Here is a 14,525-nt window from a genome sequence, read left to right as displayed (position 1 = left end):
CAACGCCGGGGGGTTCCCCAGGGTCCCCCTCAGCCCCCCAATCATTTTTCAGCTAGTCTCTGCGCCATTTGTGGGGACTCTGACCAATTTGGAGGGGGGGCTCTGTCCCCCCAACCCCAGCAGACCACGAGACCTATCAAGACCATGAAGACCTCCAAGATCAAATAAAGGCTGGTGCCTTTATTTGTGGGGAGGATGACACACTCCGGGGAGGGGGTTTCCCCAGGACCCCGAGTTGGGGGGAGCGTTACTGCTCCCCCTGTGCCCCACTTTTGTGGGGCATGTCTCCCCACACTCTCCAGTCTAAGGGTGACTTAATGGAGTGCAGTGGAGACTCAATGAGACAAACAGCAAGAAAAAAATAGGGAGAGTGAGCCTGATCAAAGTAGACATGGAAGGAAACTTGAAAATGCAAAAAGGAGCAAGACAGTCAAGAGAGAACTAAAAAGAGCAAGTTACAGTAGCAGTGCATATATGTAAGCAAAATCGTAAAGCCAAGAGATTAATAGAGGAAAGGAGACAGCAAACTAGATAAAAGTAGATAGAAAACTCAAATTTTTGAAGCTAGGGAACTAAGAGAGAAATGAATTAAAAAATATCAACAGCAAACTAAGATAAAGGCAGACAGAAACTAAAAAAAAAAAACAAACAAAAACCAAACCACCTTAAACCCCGATACATGACAGGACATCTTCAGAAATTTTGCTTGTGAAAGTGAAAACGTAAATGTGCACCTACTGATTTGCATGTGTGTCTTCTTAGCAATCAAAAGTCAGCCCAGAAAACAGACGAATGTGAAGAGTATGTGCCTCAGTCTTCATAGGGTAATCTCTGATCTGCCTTCAAACAGTACTTCTGAATTTGGTGGTCTTAAAGACAACATTGAGTAGTACGGTTGTCCAGATTTCTCATTATTGCAGTTTATTATTTGTGATCCTACTTCACTACTGAAAGAAAACTATGGGACTGAGTCCATGTTACCCTGAAAGCCCACAGGACATGTCACCAATGTTTGTGCCTCTAATTATCTAGCTGGCCATTGTGGGTCAGACAAATACGGTAGAAAATAAAAATCAATTGTGCACACAAAGTAGACATTATTGATGAATAGGAATAAAAAGGCCTTGATCTTCAGAGAATATTTCCATGATTGAATGATTAATGATTACTGTGACATTTGACCCTAAACTAAGAAAACATAATATAGTCATTAAAACTTTGGGGGGACATTTTGCAGCGAACCTGCTTGTTATTTGACTGCGATACTGTTTTGAATGAGGCAATGCATCCCAGAACACGGTGTGCAGACCATTAAATGTTCGCCTTAACATTTAGCTTTTACAGAACAAGTAAGCCTCCAGCCGCGGTAGTTCAGTCTCACTGAATACTCAGGGTTTTCAAACGTATCTTCTTCAGCATCCTTGCAGGAGCTGGGAGGGTGTGGGGGTGTCAGTGGACCACTTCAGCAGACTTAGATGATTTTTTACCAAGAACAGAAAAATGTTTAGAAACACACTTTAAGTACTCCATAGAAGAGACATAGGTTTAGAATCCTGGAAATGGCTGGCTGTAGACTGCTAGTTTGCCAAAATGATTAAGTACTTCCAGGCAAACTGTCATTTAACTATGAAATCGGACATGACCTATTGACTGATCCTCAGCACCAAAATTAAAATATAATGATTAGCTTTTTAGAGTGCTCAGCAGAGGAAGTTTATTCACCCTTCGCAGGACATTTGAGACAGGAATACACTTTTGTAGAGCACTGATGAGAATCACCTAAAAGAACATTATAGTCCTATATACTTCTTAACTCATATTGGTCCTAGCAGTGGAGTTACACATTAATAGCTGGCTGTGTCCTTGGCCGTTGCACTGCTAATGCCGCCTCCAGAACAATTTACTCAGATGGATGGAAGATGGCAGCGGTTGTAACTTTTTATTGGACGTCACAGATGTTTAGTTTTACACATTTTTGTAAAGAAAGGTACGTTTTATTTTTAATTTTATTTTTAATTTTCTTCTCTTTAAAAAATGTCTAACTTGCCTATTTGTATACTGATTTGCAAGAGTATTTTCATGTTTAGAAGGCTGCCTTTACATGAAGTTCCCTCTATAGTCATCAGTATTGCAACCGTAAGACTCCAACTTCCTTCTCATTTCTTAACACTTATTTTACAGGGTGAAAATTAATCCCATTTGAACAAGAAAAGCTATGTTAAACCACTTTTTTCCTAAAAAATACTGAAAAAAGATACTATTCTCCTTTTCAGTATAACTGAAATCTATTGAATTGTGCTGTACATACAATGAAAAGGTAAATCTACAGATGTACTGCTTATCCCCAGACATAATGCTGGTAAAGAATTTTTGTATAAATCATTTATTTTTCAAAGAATTGTAGCCAAAAATAGTAACTCTTGACACTTAGGCCCTTATTCACTATTTTAAATGCAGGTGTCATAGATCAGAGGAAACAAGACCGATTATGGTAATTCTATTTATTTATCATTGACATCCACAAACAAAGAGCAAATGTCTGTCTGCACAAAATTATATGCTTAAATTTATTTTTTAAATTAACAAAGAAATTTTAGTGAGATGCTTTATTCCCTCTGGAGTTCCTTTGTATAACCACTTTCCACTGTGAAACAGTAATTAGACATTACCATAACTTCAGCTGTGATGTGGGACTTGGAACATCATAAGTGTCCTAAGTATAACATACTGCTCTTACATTTTTATCATATGATGGTTCAAATGGATCACTAATGCTCTTAAAATCCTGCTACAAGTCGAGGTACCTTATTTTCCACTGATCTGATGCAGTCTGAGGGTGCTTAATACCTCACAGGGATATGCTTATCAGGATATCTTTTAAAGATAAAGTAGACACGGGCAGATGATGCAGTTCTCCATCTTGTAGATGAGAGAAAATAATACCCAGATTATCAGTGAGCAGTTGTTCATGTTGCTATGGTTACCGTGTAAGCTACAATAGTTTTGCCCAGTGTTACTTTTTTTTTGTAATGCATTAAGGAAGGAATGCAGATTTTATAATGTTTTATACTTTTTTTCTCTCATACATTTTAGTGTTAAGATGGCAGAATAACCATGGGAGACTGGAATTTCCTTGGAGGCATTTTAGAGGAGGTCCACATCCATTCTACTATTATTGGAAAGATTTGGCTAACGATCCTCTTCATATTTCGAATGCTTGTCCTTGGAGTGGCAACCGAGGATGTTTGGAACGATGAGCAATCAGAATTTATATGCAATACCGAGCAACCTGGTTGCAGAAATGTGTGCTATGATGAGGCCTTTCCCATCTCTCTCATAAGATACTGGGTCTTGCAAGTTATATTTGTGTCTTCCCCTTCCTTGGTGTATATGGGTCATGCCTTATACAGACTAAGAGTCTTGGAAAAAGAGAGGCAAAAAAAGAAAGCTCAGGTAAAGGTGGAACTTGAAAGCACCAAATTAGAAATGACTGAAGATCGTAAAAGGCTGGAGAGAGAACTCCGGCAATTGGATCAAAGAAAGCTAAATAAAGCACCCCTGAGAGGCTCTTTGCTCTGCACTTACGTGATACATATTTTCACACGGTCTGCAGTGGAAGTCGGTTTTATGATTGGGCAGTATCTCCTTTATGGCTTTCATCTAGATCCCCTTTATAAATGTCAGAGAGATCCATGCCCAAACACAGTTGACTGCTTTGTATCTAGACCAACAGAAAAGACAGTCTTTATATTATTCATGCAGTCAATAGCGACTGTATCATTGCTTTTAAATATCCTGGAAATTATCCACTTAGGATTCCGAAAAATTAGAATAGGACTCTGTGAGCAGAATAAAAACAAGGACGACTCTGACAATTTCCACATAAACACGTCTAAGAAATACTCTGTGATACCGCAATCTTCTTTCGGAATACCCACCACCCCTCAGAAAACTCTTCCTTGTGCACTTAGCAGTTATACCTTTTTAATGGAAAAGCAAACCGACACTACCGTCTACCCGGTTCTAATTTCTCCTTCTCTGTTTCAGTCTGTGCAAAATAATCATACAGAAAGCAGCAGTAATTACACCCATTGCAATCAGGAGAATAAATTGCCAAAGAAGAGGCCAACTACAAATGCCTTAGACAATCAGACTCAAAATACCAGCATGAATAATAACGAGGGTTTTCTTGGTGAGCTTGGGACTGAAGCGCATGATGCACAAAAAGAGGCCGAAAAGAAACATTTCCTTGTTGTTACTCAGAATGCAGATATGGCTTCAAACATGTGTTTGAGAAGCTTTACTGACATGCCATCTCAAACTTCACTGCAACCCAATACAACTTTTCCTTGTACCAGTTTTAGGCAACAGCATGGAATTGGTTCGTCTTGGAACTGCTCAGCAACGGTTGAGAGCGCAGGAGCTTTGACAAATTCTCTTCCAAAAAACAGCAACAGAAGACAAAGCAGTTTCAGTGCAAACAACGCCCAAACTCCTTACAATACTGACGTAAAAAATTTTAGCCAACCAGACACTCCTGACTCTACAGAGGAGGTGAGCTCAGAATCTACACAAAGTAGAAACTGGAATAGTCCTAAGCTTTACTCTCTGTCCAGGCAACTGTCACTGTCAAGTAATGCCAGCAGCAGGCGTGCCCCTACTGATCTTCAAATATAGTGGGAGTTAAGCCATCAATGCTGGAATAATTACTGAACAAGGAGACATAAGCAAGACCTGTGTGTAAGAGTAGCTAAATCATTCAACTTTAACCAGCTTTTTCACATAGATAGAAAAGTTGTGTAACCCTTTGAACAGTAGCTAAGTAACTTTTAAACAGTCCCTTTACTTCCTTTGTAAAGAAAATGTGGCATAGACCTCAGTGTATAAACTTCTACACTCCTTCCAGCTAAAAAGGAAAACATACTCCCTCCAAGTCCACATATTAGGAGAAGTCTGGCATAAAATCACAGCTGATAATACTATTTAAACTGAATAAAAGTAGGAGAAAAAATTTAGAGTCTAATAATATCTTTTACAAAGACCAGTAAATGAAATTAGGCTAAAGGTGGCACTGGCGCTCTCAGAAAAACTTTTTGGTAAACATGTTTCCACTTACTCTGAGAATTCAGACTTTTGATAGCTGTCTGAAAGCAGAATGTCAAACATATCCCACTCTTCAAACTGTGTTAAATACAAAAAGAACAAAACATTTGCTATACTGATCACTAATTCTTTGACTCCATGGTACACTTTCTTCTTCAGTGTATCACCACTGACTTCCTCCGCAGAAAAATCAAAGTGAATTTCTTTTACTATTAGAATTCAATACACTATTACATTTTTAAAGCATCATGAATTGCAAACAAGCTGTGAGCTTTAATTTTGACATTTTGCATAACGCTAAAAAGATAGCAATTTTTTTTTTAAATCAGAAAACACGTTACTGAAATTTATTAATCAGAAATTTTGAATTTCACAAACCAGAAGGCTTACTATGGAAAATAGAAAAAAAAAAAAAAAGAGAGAGAGGAAAAAAAAAGTAAATACAGTAGTACATTCCTGCCTTCAGTTACAATGTCAAAAGACATATAAAAGGTTTATCAAATTGTAAAACTACTCCCTTTCTGTTGTCTTTCCCTTAAATTCTGACAAACTTTTAAATCAAACAAAGCTTATACTTGTTTAGAAGGAGCATTTTGGTTTATGCTTCTTATGGGGGTAGTAAGACATTAAGGATATTCATTCACTTGCTGCTCCGGTCCATACAGTATAATGGAAGTTCCAAGAAATACCTTGAAATAGTAAAGGAGGCAAAGATGAACAAAATACTATGTTACATTTGTAATAGAGCTTTCTATGTATGAAATACATTTACTTGAGTCGCACAGCACTGACAGGCTGTAAATACTTGGTGAGGTGGTCACAGCTGAGATGCATTAGTGTATACACATGGTTTTTTTACTAGTGGATGGGATTTACTGTACATGTCCTGGAAAAATATTTTGAGATGTTTCATCATGATGTTACAGCATAATTAAATCCTTTAAGGTGCATTGTTATTGTGCTTACCAGACAGCCATGCTTCAGAGTGGCTGAAAAGCTGTACAATACTAGAAAAAAAGAAGCCTGAAAACCTAAAAAGCTCTTTTGGCCCTGTCCACGTACGAAACACACATTAGTACTATTACAACTATTCACTGTAAATTTCTCTCAGCAGGTATCCTTTTCACCTCATATCGTTCTGTGTGTGTACATAAATACAGCCCTACATAATTCTGTTTACACTGTAAAATTTAACATTGTGTAATATACTGAAATGCACATAAATGTATAGCCTGATTTAGGCCAGTTAATTCTGCTACTGTGGCTTTAACTCTTGCATTTCTTGATGCATAAGATTCTGCGGGTGATAACTGCTAATGCTTGTTTTGCATTTAATGTCTCTGTAATAAAAAGCCTAGTATTTAATGCACTCCAGTCCCACTGCCAAATAATAACAAGTTAGCATTTAGATGCTTACATATGGGATATGACATTTGCATTTCTGTTGTTCAAGATGAGTTACAAAAGAATTTGTTTTTCTGCTGCTGAGAGCAGAATTTTATTAACTTTTTTTTTCTGGACAAGGGTCAAATATTTCATTTCATCACAGCACCTTGCCAACAGAAAAGTGTAACTTAATTCCAGTGAAAACTGAAGACGTTGCAGAAGAGCACAGAGTAGAAGTATGAAAAGACCCTAACATCACAGGTGCAAGATCATTTGGTTGTTTCTTTTTTTTTTTTTTTAACTTCTATAATAAACAGATTTTATCTGTCAGTAGATACCAGAGACTTTCACAAAAATAAACAGGTATAACTACTTCTGTGTTTTTTTAAACAGGCTAACACAAATTACTTTCCTTATGATGCAAAGGTTTCACCACATATCACTCTTTGGAGCCCCTCGAGTGGACAGCTATGCAGTTGCTGCTTGCTGCAACTTCCCCCTCCTGTGATTGTCCTACTCTGCTCTGCCCTGAGGAGGCTTCACCTCCAATATTGTGGCAGTTTTGGCCACTGCAATACAAGAAAGGTATTAAGCCATTAGCGAGTGTCCAAAGGAGGGCAACAAAGATGGTTAAGGGCCTTGAGGGGAAGCCGTGTGAGGAGCAGCTGAGGGCACTTGGTCTGTTCACCTTGGAGGAGACTGAGGGGAGACTTCATTGCAGTTACAACTTCCTTGTGTGAGGAAGAGGAGGGGCAGACACTGATCTCTGCTCTCTGGGGACCAGGGACAGGACCCCAGGGAATGGCCTGAAGTTGTGTCAGGGTAGGGTTAGGCTGGATGTCAGGAAAAGGTTCTTTCCCCAGAGGGTGCCTGGGCACTGGCTCCCCAGGGCAGTGCTCGTGGCACCAAGGCTGCCAGAGCTCAAGGAGTGTTTACATGGTACTCTCAGGCACATGGTGTGACTCTTGGGGATGCTCCTGTGAAGGGCCGACAGTCGGAATCGATGATCCTTGTAGGTCCCTTCAAACTCAAAATACTCCGTGATCCTGTGATTTCAGCGCGCTGCAGTTACCCCTCGAGCCCCGGCAGGACAGCTCAGCGTTCCGGTCGAAAGCCGCGGCACGCCCCGCCGCTCGGAGAGACAGCGCTTTCAGAGCCCTCAGAGCCCGGCCAGGGGCGAGGCCCCGAGGGCGGTGCCGCCGCTCCGTCGCTCCGGTAACGGCGGGGAAGCGCTGGCGCTGTTAAAGCGCAGGGCGCAGGCGCGCGGCGGGGTGGGTGCGGTGCGGGGTAGATGGCGCACTACAAGGTAGGAGGCAGTGCCGGCGTGGGTGCGGTGTTGCCCCGCTTCCCGCTCGGAGCGGCGGGACCGACACCGGCTCGGCCCTTCGTGCCGCTTCCGCGGCGGAAAGCGGGGCCGGCCCGGGCCAACGAGCCGCCTCGGCAGCCGAGGCGGGACGCGCCGCCGATCTGACCGTGTGGGCGTCCTCTCTCAGGCCGCGGACTCCAAGCGGGAGCAGTTCCGCCAGTACTTGGAGAAGTCGGGGGTGCTGGACGTGCTCACCAAGGGTAAGTCTCCTGCCCGTGAGGGGCCAGCGGGCAGCTCTTGCGGCTCTGCCGGCCCGACCCGGCCGTGTTGTGGCGGCCCGTCGGGTGCGCCCCCGGCTCCCGCCTCGTCGCCCGCCTCTTCCCCTCAGTCGGCGAGGGGGCGGCAGCAGAACTCTCCTGGAAAATCTTGGTGCGGCGTGGCCTGGAAATGGAGTCCGGGAGGCGGAGGAGGGCCGCGGGCCTCTGGAAACGCGCCCTGGGAGTTACAAAGCGTTAATTCCTGTGCGGGTCGATTGTTAGAGGTGCGTGTGGGACACAGGGCTGTTCCTCTCTCCGCACAGGTGTGTCGGAGACCTCTCTTACTCTCGGCCAAAGTGCTTCTTTCAATGCGTGCTTTTGGTTAATTTCTTGGGGGCTGTTATTCTGCCAGAGCTCTACAGAGAAAGTAAATGCTTGAGACGGTATAACAGCAAGTGTTATTTTAAACCCCACTTTAATTCTTTAAGACCCTTTCTTGAGTAGAGCTTAGTGCTTTTTCTAAAATGAATGAAAGTTATGTTTTGGAGAGTGACTATCTGTATCAAAATGGGGAAAATGATGATGCTAAACTTGACACATATGACTTGGCATCTTTGAAATTCTTTTGAAGTCTTTTTGAGAACCTTCCAATAGTATGTGGCAAAAATCTGTTTCCATTTCTGATTGAAAATATGCTGTATAAAGAGGGAGCAGCAGATCTAGGATGTCGAGCGAATAGGTGCTGCATTAAGACTCTTGGCCTGGTGTGTGAGTACCATTTGATTTTTCTATTGCAATACCATCCAATGCAATGGCAAAACAAGCCTTCCAAGCACTGAGGCATCCTAATTTTGTTTTTAACTTGGGCAGTGTGTAGCTTAAAACCAGTTTGACTGTATAGTTTGAATATCTGGAACTGGCACATTGCCCCTGTAGGGAGTGGGGAATGGTTATGTTTGGGAACTTTCTGAGTATTCGTGTGACTGAGTTCTCCATGTATATGGCTACTTTTATTTAAGCTGTCAGGGTATTGCTGCTCGTGTCTGACTTCTGTGGCCCTTAGGGGCTCCATCCATGAAGATTATCAGTGTCACCTACTCTGACAGTAGCCATTTAGTTTTGTAACTGTAGATGTTTGATGGAGGTTTGCTTTTATGCTGAAAGTTACAGAACTGCTGATGTCCTGTGGTTCAAAGAAGTGGAAATAATGATACATGAAGAGAATCTCAAAATAGTTAGAATTTCAGTCTTGCTGATGAAAGCTAATACTAGTGTTGCATGTGGAATGTGTAAAAATTGTCCAGGCCATTTTGTCTTCTGTGCTAGACTAGCCAAAGACTTGGGTTAGGGATGAAGAAAACTTATATTTAGCTGTTACTAGGTGGAATGCTCTGTCTACTCCTGTACAGCAGACCTGTTGTTTATGTCGGAGTATACAGGTGAAAATCATGTTAAATGGAAAAATGTGCTATAAATATGTTGTGCTTTCTGACTGTTGGTATCTGTTTCAAAAACTTAAGAGTTGCGTGAACTTCTTGCAATTGACAAATATTTTCCGTTTGCAGTGTTGGTAGCCTTATATGAAGAGCCAGAGAAACCAAATAGTGCACTGGAGTATCCTTTTTCTCTACTGTGTCTTGTTTGTAGAGACCTTATGTGAAATAGCAGTACTGCTTCTGACTCGTAGGTGAACTGGAGAGGCTCATTTAGAAACCTTGCCTTGAGAACATGGCTTTTATCGATGCGTTTTGGCTAATAATTGCCTTCTTACAAGCTAAGGGAGAGTCTGACAGGATGCAAGAGAACTAGGCTATCAGTATGCCAACAATTAAAAAGCTAAGTTATAGGCCATTACAGAGTTGTAGACCTGCAGCATTTGAGTACCTGCAGTGTCTGTGGCTTCTGAAGTTTGCTTCTTCACATTTCCTTTTTTGTTTGATTTGGGTTTTTTTTAATAAGAAGAACTTGTACTGATGTCTTGTTTTTGGTTGTGTTTGGTTTTTTTTTAAGGAATATAGCTATGAGTTTAAAAACCTCTTATTTTTTTAACTTCCTTCTGTAGGATAAAAAGCACTGTAGTAATCTCAGTGGTGTACTGTGATTTTGGTCATGTGTACTGCAGTGCTAACTTCAACGTAAGTGTTAAAACTAAAATGTGGTTATACTGTGTAACCGAAGAAATACTTAACATCTAAATATCAGCTTTCTGAAGCATCATCTGGGAGCTTCAGCTCCTGAGAATCCAGAATTAGAGGCACTTCGCTTGGAACTGGCAGAGATGAAAGAAAAATATGAAGCTGTGCTGGAAGAAAATAAAACCCTGAAAAGCAAGGTAAAAGTCTACTTGCTGTTACTCTGTAGTTCCATATCATACAACAAAAAAACACTTTAATACTTAGAATACAGCTGACTTTCTTCTGTTAGAGTAACTGATAAATATTGCATTGTTTAACCTCGTGGCTGAGAAATGCTGATGGAATTCATTGTAGTTAAGGGTTATTTTTTTTTAATGGGACACTTCTTTTAGAATATAACATATAATATTACTAAACTTGGGATTTTATTTATTTAGGGAAAGTCTGGGTTATCAAGTCTAATATGCCCTCATTCAATCCTGTCTGGATGTGTTTGTCTGATATTATGTAGCTCATGCTTCCTTGAGAGTTTTGAAAAACTCAGGTCATGTATCCATTATAAAGGCTTTCAAAAGGCAAACAGAAAGAGGAATATTCTATATTACTTTGTGTCACTTGGCACAGAGGCACACCCTTGCAGGTGTCAGGATGACACCAGTGGAGGCTATTAGACCCACAGGGAACAATAATTTATGCTTTTTATCTAAAATGACCCTGGTATTTCTCTATCTGCAACAGCAGTGAGTCTGAAGTGCTGCTAAAGGCAGGACCATTCTTTAATGCGTTTGTAGGCTGTCTGAAAGAGCTCAGAGGTGTGAAGAGCTTCCTAAAAACACTGAAGAAAGAAACTTTTGAGGTGCTTAATACTCCAGTAGCTTATGTGCCACTACAGGTTTATGTGCATTTATTGGAAATGGATGGTGGCTCTTATATGTGAATATAACAGAGCTTTTTACTAGGAGACAGCCACCCCACTTCAGTTCTGGGAGAAGGGATTCTTGGGCATTACCCCTTTGTATTTCTTAGCTGGAGTGCCCTCTTGCTGTTATAATAATTCTCCTCGTCTTCTGTTACCCGCTGTGAGTCCTCACAGCTACATTTGCTATTTCTTCCTAGGAAATATGGCAAACAGCAGAATTTTAGGGGGAGTAGCAATAGACCAGCAGTTCACTTGGTGCAGCAGACTTAAAAATGCAACCGATAGTAAGACAGGCAGATGAGAGCAGAGTAATCTGAGTCTTTGTTTAAAGAACTCTTTTAAAGAAGTCAAGACTTGTTCCAGGAAAGTAAGCCTTTCTGTAATCATGGGTTCATTTGTGCTTTCACGTTATTCATCTTTCAAATGATAACTCTTACTTTACATATTTTCCAGTATTAGTGTGGGTTTCTTTTCCCCTTTCTTCTGCTGTGTAATGCCCATCATTCTGACATCCTGTAGAACTTCACACAGAATGCAGGGAGAACACTACTGTTTAGCTTTCTTTCAGCAATCCTCTAGCATAAAATATATGCCATTATCTGTGCGTTTATTGAGAACTTCTGTTGCAATCATCTGAAGATCTGTCTTTTTCCTTACGTTTATTGCTCAGAATGTCAGGTATTTGTATGTGTGTTGAAGGCAGGGACAGGAAGTCAATAGTTAGGCCTCAGGTAGAAAAGAAAACTGACTTTTGATTGTGTACTAGCCATCTGTAGTAAAATCTACAAGAATGAAAAAATGTTATTTTAGCAGTTTTTGTTAGCAGCAGAGTGATTGCTGCAGTTTAGTGTTGCTATGAGGAAAGAACACGTGTATTTTAATTTATTTCTTATGTCCTTTTTTTTATTTTTAAGTCACTCTGTAATTTGTAAATTGAGTAAACCAAACCAGCATATCTCAGAGAGATGGTCCTAATTCTTCAACATTTTTAGCTTATAGGTCATCATTATCAACTGCTATTTAAGATGTAAAGTACTTAATGAGTCCTAGAACAAGAAGCAGTGAAAAATTAACCTATGTGCTTTTAGACAGCCTCCTTGTTATGGTTGGGTGGTTATACAGTGTGACAAATGGATGTTTTGAGAGAAGGGTTACTTTGTTTCCTCACTTGAAAATGGACTTGACTGAAGATGAGTGAGTTAAAGTGCACAAAGTAAATGGAGCAAGTCCAGACCACACATTTTCCTACATTTCTTAATGTAGAGTGTTATATGAAATGTTGCAACTAACTGAATTCCTTTCTTTAAATCCACAGCTGGCTCAGTATGAACCACCTCAAGATGAGAAGCATGGTGAATAACAGTAGTTTTTCCTTTAATGCCTTGACTAAATAAAGGGCTTCCTGAGAACTCTGGTCTTTATTGTGTATGTGTGTGTGTGAACTCTGCATTGTCTACTTTGTTACTTCATGGTCTTAAAGAAAGAAAGTGCAGTATCATGAGCATACAGCTGCAGCAGCAACTGATGAGTTAAGCATACTGGCCAATCTTCTTTCTGTGTTTAAGAAAAGATGACAGTTCTGATGAACTTTTAGATAACTGTGCCTGCCAGCTTTGTGTAATTTTCACATTATGGTCAATGGTCCTGTTTGAACTGCTGATCTCTCTTGGTTTTCTTTTAACTGAAGGAGGTGGCGTGGCACAGATGGACTAACTGTAAACTAAAGCAGGACCTTCAAGTTACATTCTGTGTTGCTACTCAGCACTGACGTTAGGCTTCTCCTGAAGCTGACAGGGTAAGTGTCTACTTAGAGGCACAAAACGAGCAAGTATAGTTAAGTGATGGACATAGCACAGTGCTGAAGATGCAGATTTGTATGAGAGGTACCTATTTCCATGCAGTTTGTGTCTCTGATCCCGTGTCAGCAACTGGGCCTTGGAGAGCTGATCCAGAACTGTCCACCTGGACAGTTCTGAACAGAATAAAAAATTCTTACTTGTAATTAAAGTCCTGTGCAATTACGGTGGCACGTGTAGGAGTGTAGTGGGGAGAGTTCTGCTTTCTTATTCATCTAACAGTGAAAAGAAAATTTAGGCAGGGTAGAAAATCCAAGTAGGGTGGGGTGTGTGACTTGTGATTTCTAATTTTGCCTATGCTCTGTCTCCCATTTTCCTGAATTGGCTTCATGACTCTTCTGAAATGCAAAATAGACCTTTATTAAAAAAAGAGAGAGATACATTTTTAAATAGCTACATTTGTTTCCTATCCTAAAATTAGGTACTTTAAAGGCAGCTGATGACAGGAAAAATAAAGGAAAGGGGAAATGAAGTTGTCTTATATATTAGATTTACTGGCTGTTAGTTTAACTTCCTTATTTTTAGGATAGGTTTTGCAGATTGTCTTGCAGGTGTGGTAGGATGGATCAGACAATTTTTAAGTCAATCTAATCAAGGCCTAATGAAATAATAATTGCTTACTTACTAGTGTATCTAATGTTGATCTAAACAGGCCAGAAGAGAGGTAAATGAGAGGAAAATACTGTGTTAAGTCTGTAAAGCATTAATTAGAAAAAACCTACCCTGAACCAACAAATAAAAAAAAAATGGCAGGAAAAAATGCTCCAACCTCTGGAACAAAGGAGAGAGAAAGCTCACTTGTAAGATAGAACATATCCCTAGCGTTAAGTTGCACCATGTGCAAATAGGGAGAGGATAATGCAATAGGAAATGCACAGCTGAACATGTTCTCTGAGTAATGGGACTGGCATGTCTTGCTAAAGAAGCGGCAAGATGGGTAAAGGTGTTAGTCAAGCCCATAAACTGGGCATGAAGGACTCCTGAGTCGAGATGTTGGGTGCCAGGGCAGTAATGCAGACTTACATTTTTCACAACTGTATTTGCTCCCCTCTGAAAAGCAGTTTGGTTCCTGTGAGCCTTAATTTAGGATCGTAATGAAATAACGGTAACAAGTTTGATAAAACGTCAATTGAGCTGCCTGCCTGTACTGGGCTGCCAGTAGAAAATGGAATGACTCTTTAACTGAAGAACCTTGCTAAAATTAATGACTGTTTAACGAAGAACTTTGCTTTTACAAGGTAACGTTTCCTTAGAGGGGGTGGCCTCCGCCCCCCCCCCCCCCCCCCCCGCTGAGGGCTGCTTTTGCGCCTTAAGAGAAGCGGAACCTGCAGCCTGTCTCCACTGCAGGGACAGGGCACAGGGGGGACCTCGTGTGGCTCCCCCGAGACTGCGGCGAGTCCCTCCTGCCTGGTGCCTCCCCCCCGCCCCGCTCTGCCCCGGGGCCGTGCTCGCCCGGTGCCTCACGCCCGCCTCTTTCACTGCTCACGGCTGCGGCAGCGCGTCAGGTGACTCGGGTGCGTCCTGACCGGGGGCCCTCGCAACCTCGCCGCCTCTCCCGGGCCC

General features: G+C 41.3%; 2 protein-coding genes and 1 long non-coding RNA gene across 3 annotated transcripts; 2 read left to right on the top strand and 1 right to left on the bottom strand.

Annotated features, from left to right (window-relative positions):
- The first annotated feature begins 1,958 nt into the window (after positions 1–1,958).
- Positions 1,959–4,735, top strand: GJA9 (gap junction protein alpha 9). The gene is made up of 2 exons (XM_018087899.2): positions 1,959–1,987; positions 3,094–4,735. Exon 2 carries the CDS (start codon positions 3,115–3,117, stop codon positions 4,675–4,677), a length of 1,563 nt encoding a protein of 520 aa, XP_017943388.1. The 5' UTR covers positions 1,959–1,987; positions 3,094–3,114; the 3' UTR covers positions 4,678–4,735.
- Positions 2,729–5,388, bottom strand: LOC108643592. Its single transcript, XR_001922961.2, has 3 exons — positions 5,117–5,388; positions 3,586–3,721; positions 2,729–3,419 (listed from the first exon to the last, which is right to left on the bottom strand). It is a non-coding gene; the product is annotated as an uncharacterized LOC108643592 (long non-coding RNA).
- Positions 5,389–7,722: 2,334 nt separating this feature from the next.
- Positions 7,723–12,523, top strand: MYCBP (MYC binding protein). The gene is made up of 5 exons (XM_018081391.1): positions 7,723–7,795; positions 7,983–8,055; positions 9,618–9,666; positions 10,255–10,384; positions 12,422–12,523. The coding sequence occupies exons 1-5, from the start codon at positions 7,781–7,783 to the stop codon at positions 12,464–12,466; spliced, it is 312 nt and encodes a 103-aa protein (XP_017936880.1). The 5' UTR covers positions 7,723–7,780; the 3' UTR covers positions 12,467–12,523.
- Positions 12,524–14,525: the final 2,002 nt, after the last annotated feature.

Source organism: Manacus vitellinus, unplaced genomic scaffold (genome assembly GCF_001715985.3).
Source record: "Manacus vitellinus isolate BGI_N305 unplaced genomic scaffold, ASM171598v3 scaffold_52_pilon, whole genome shotgun sequence".
In the NCBI taxonomy this organism is placed as follows: Eukaryota; Metazoa; Chordata; class Aves; order Passeriformes; family Pipridae; genus Manacus; species Manacus vitellinus.
This window is presented reverse-complemented; position numbering and strand designations above follow the sequence as displayed.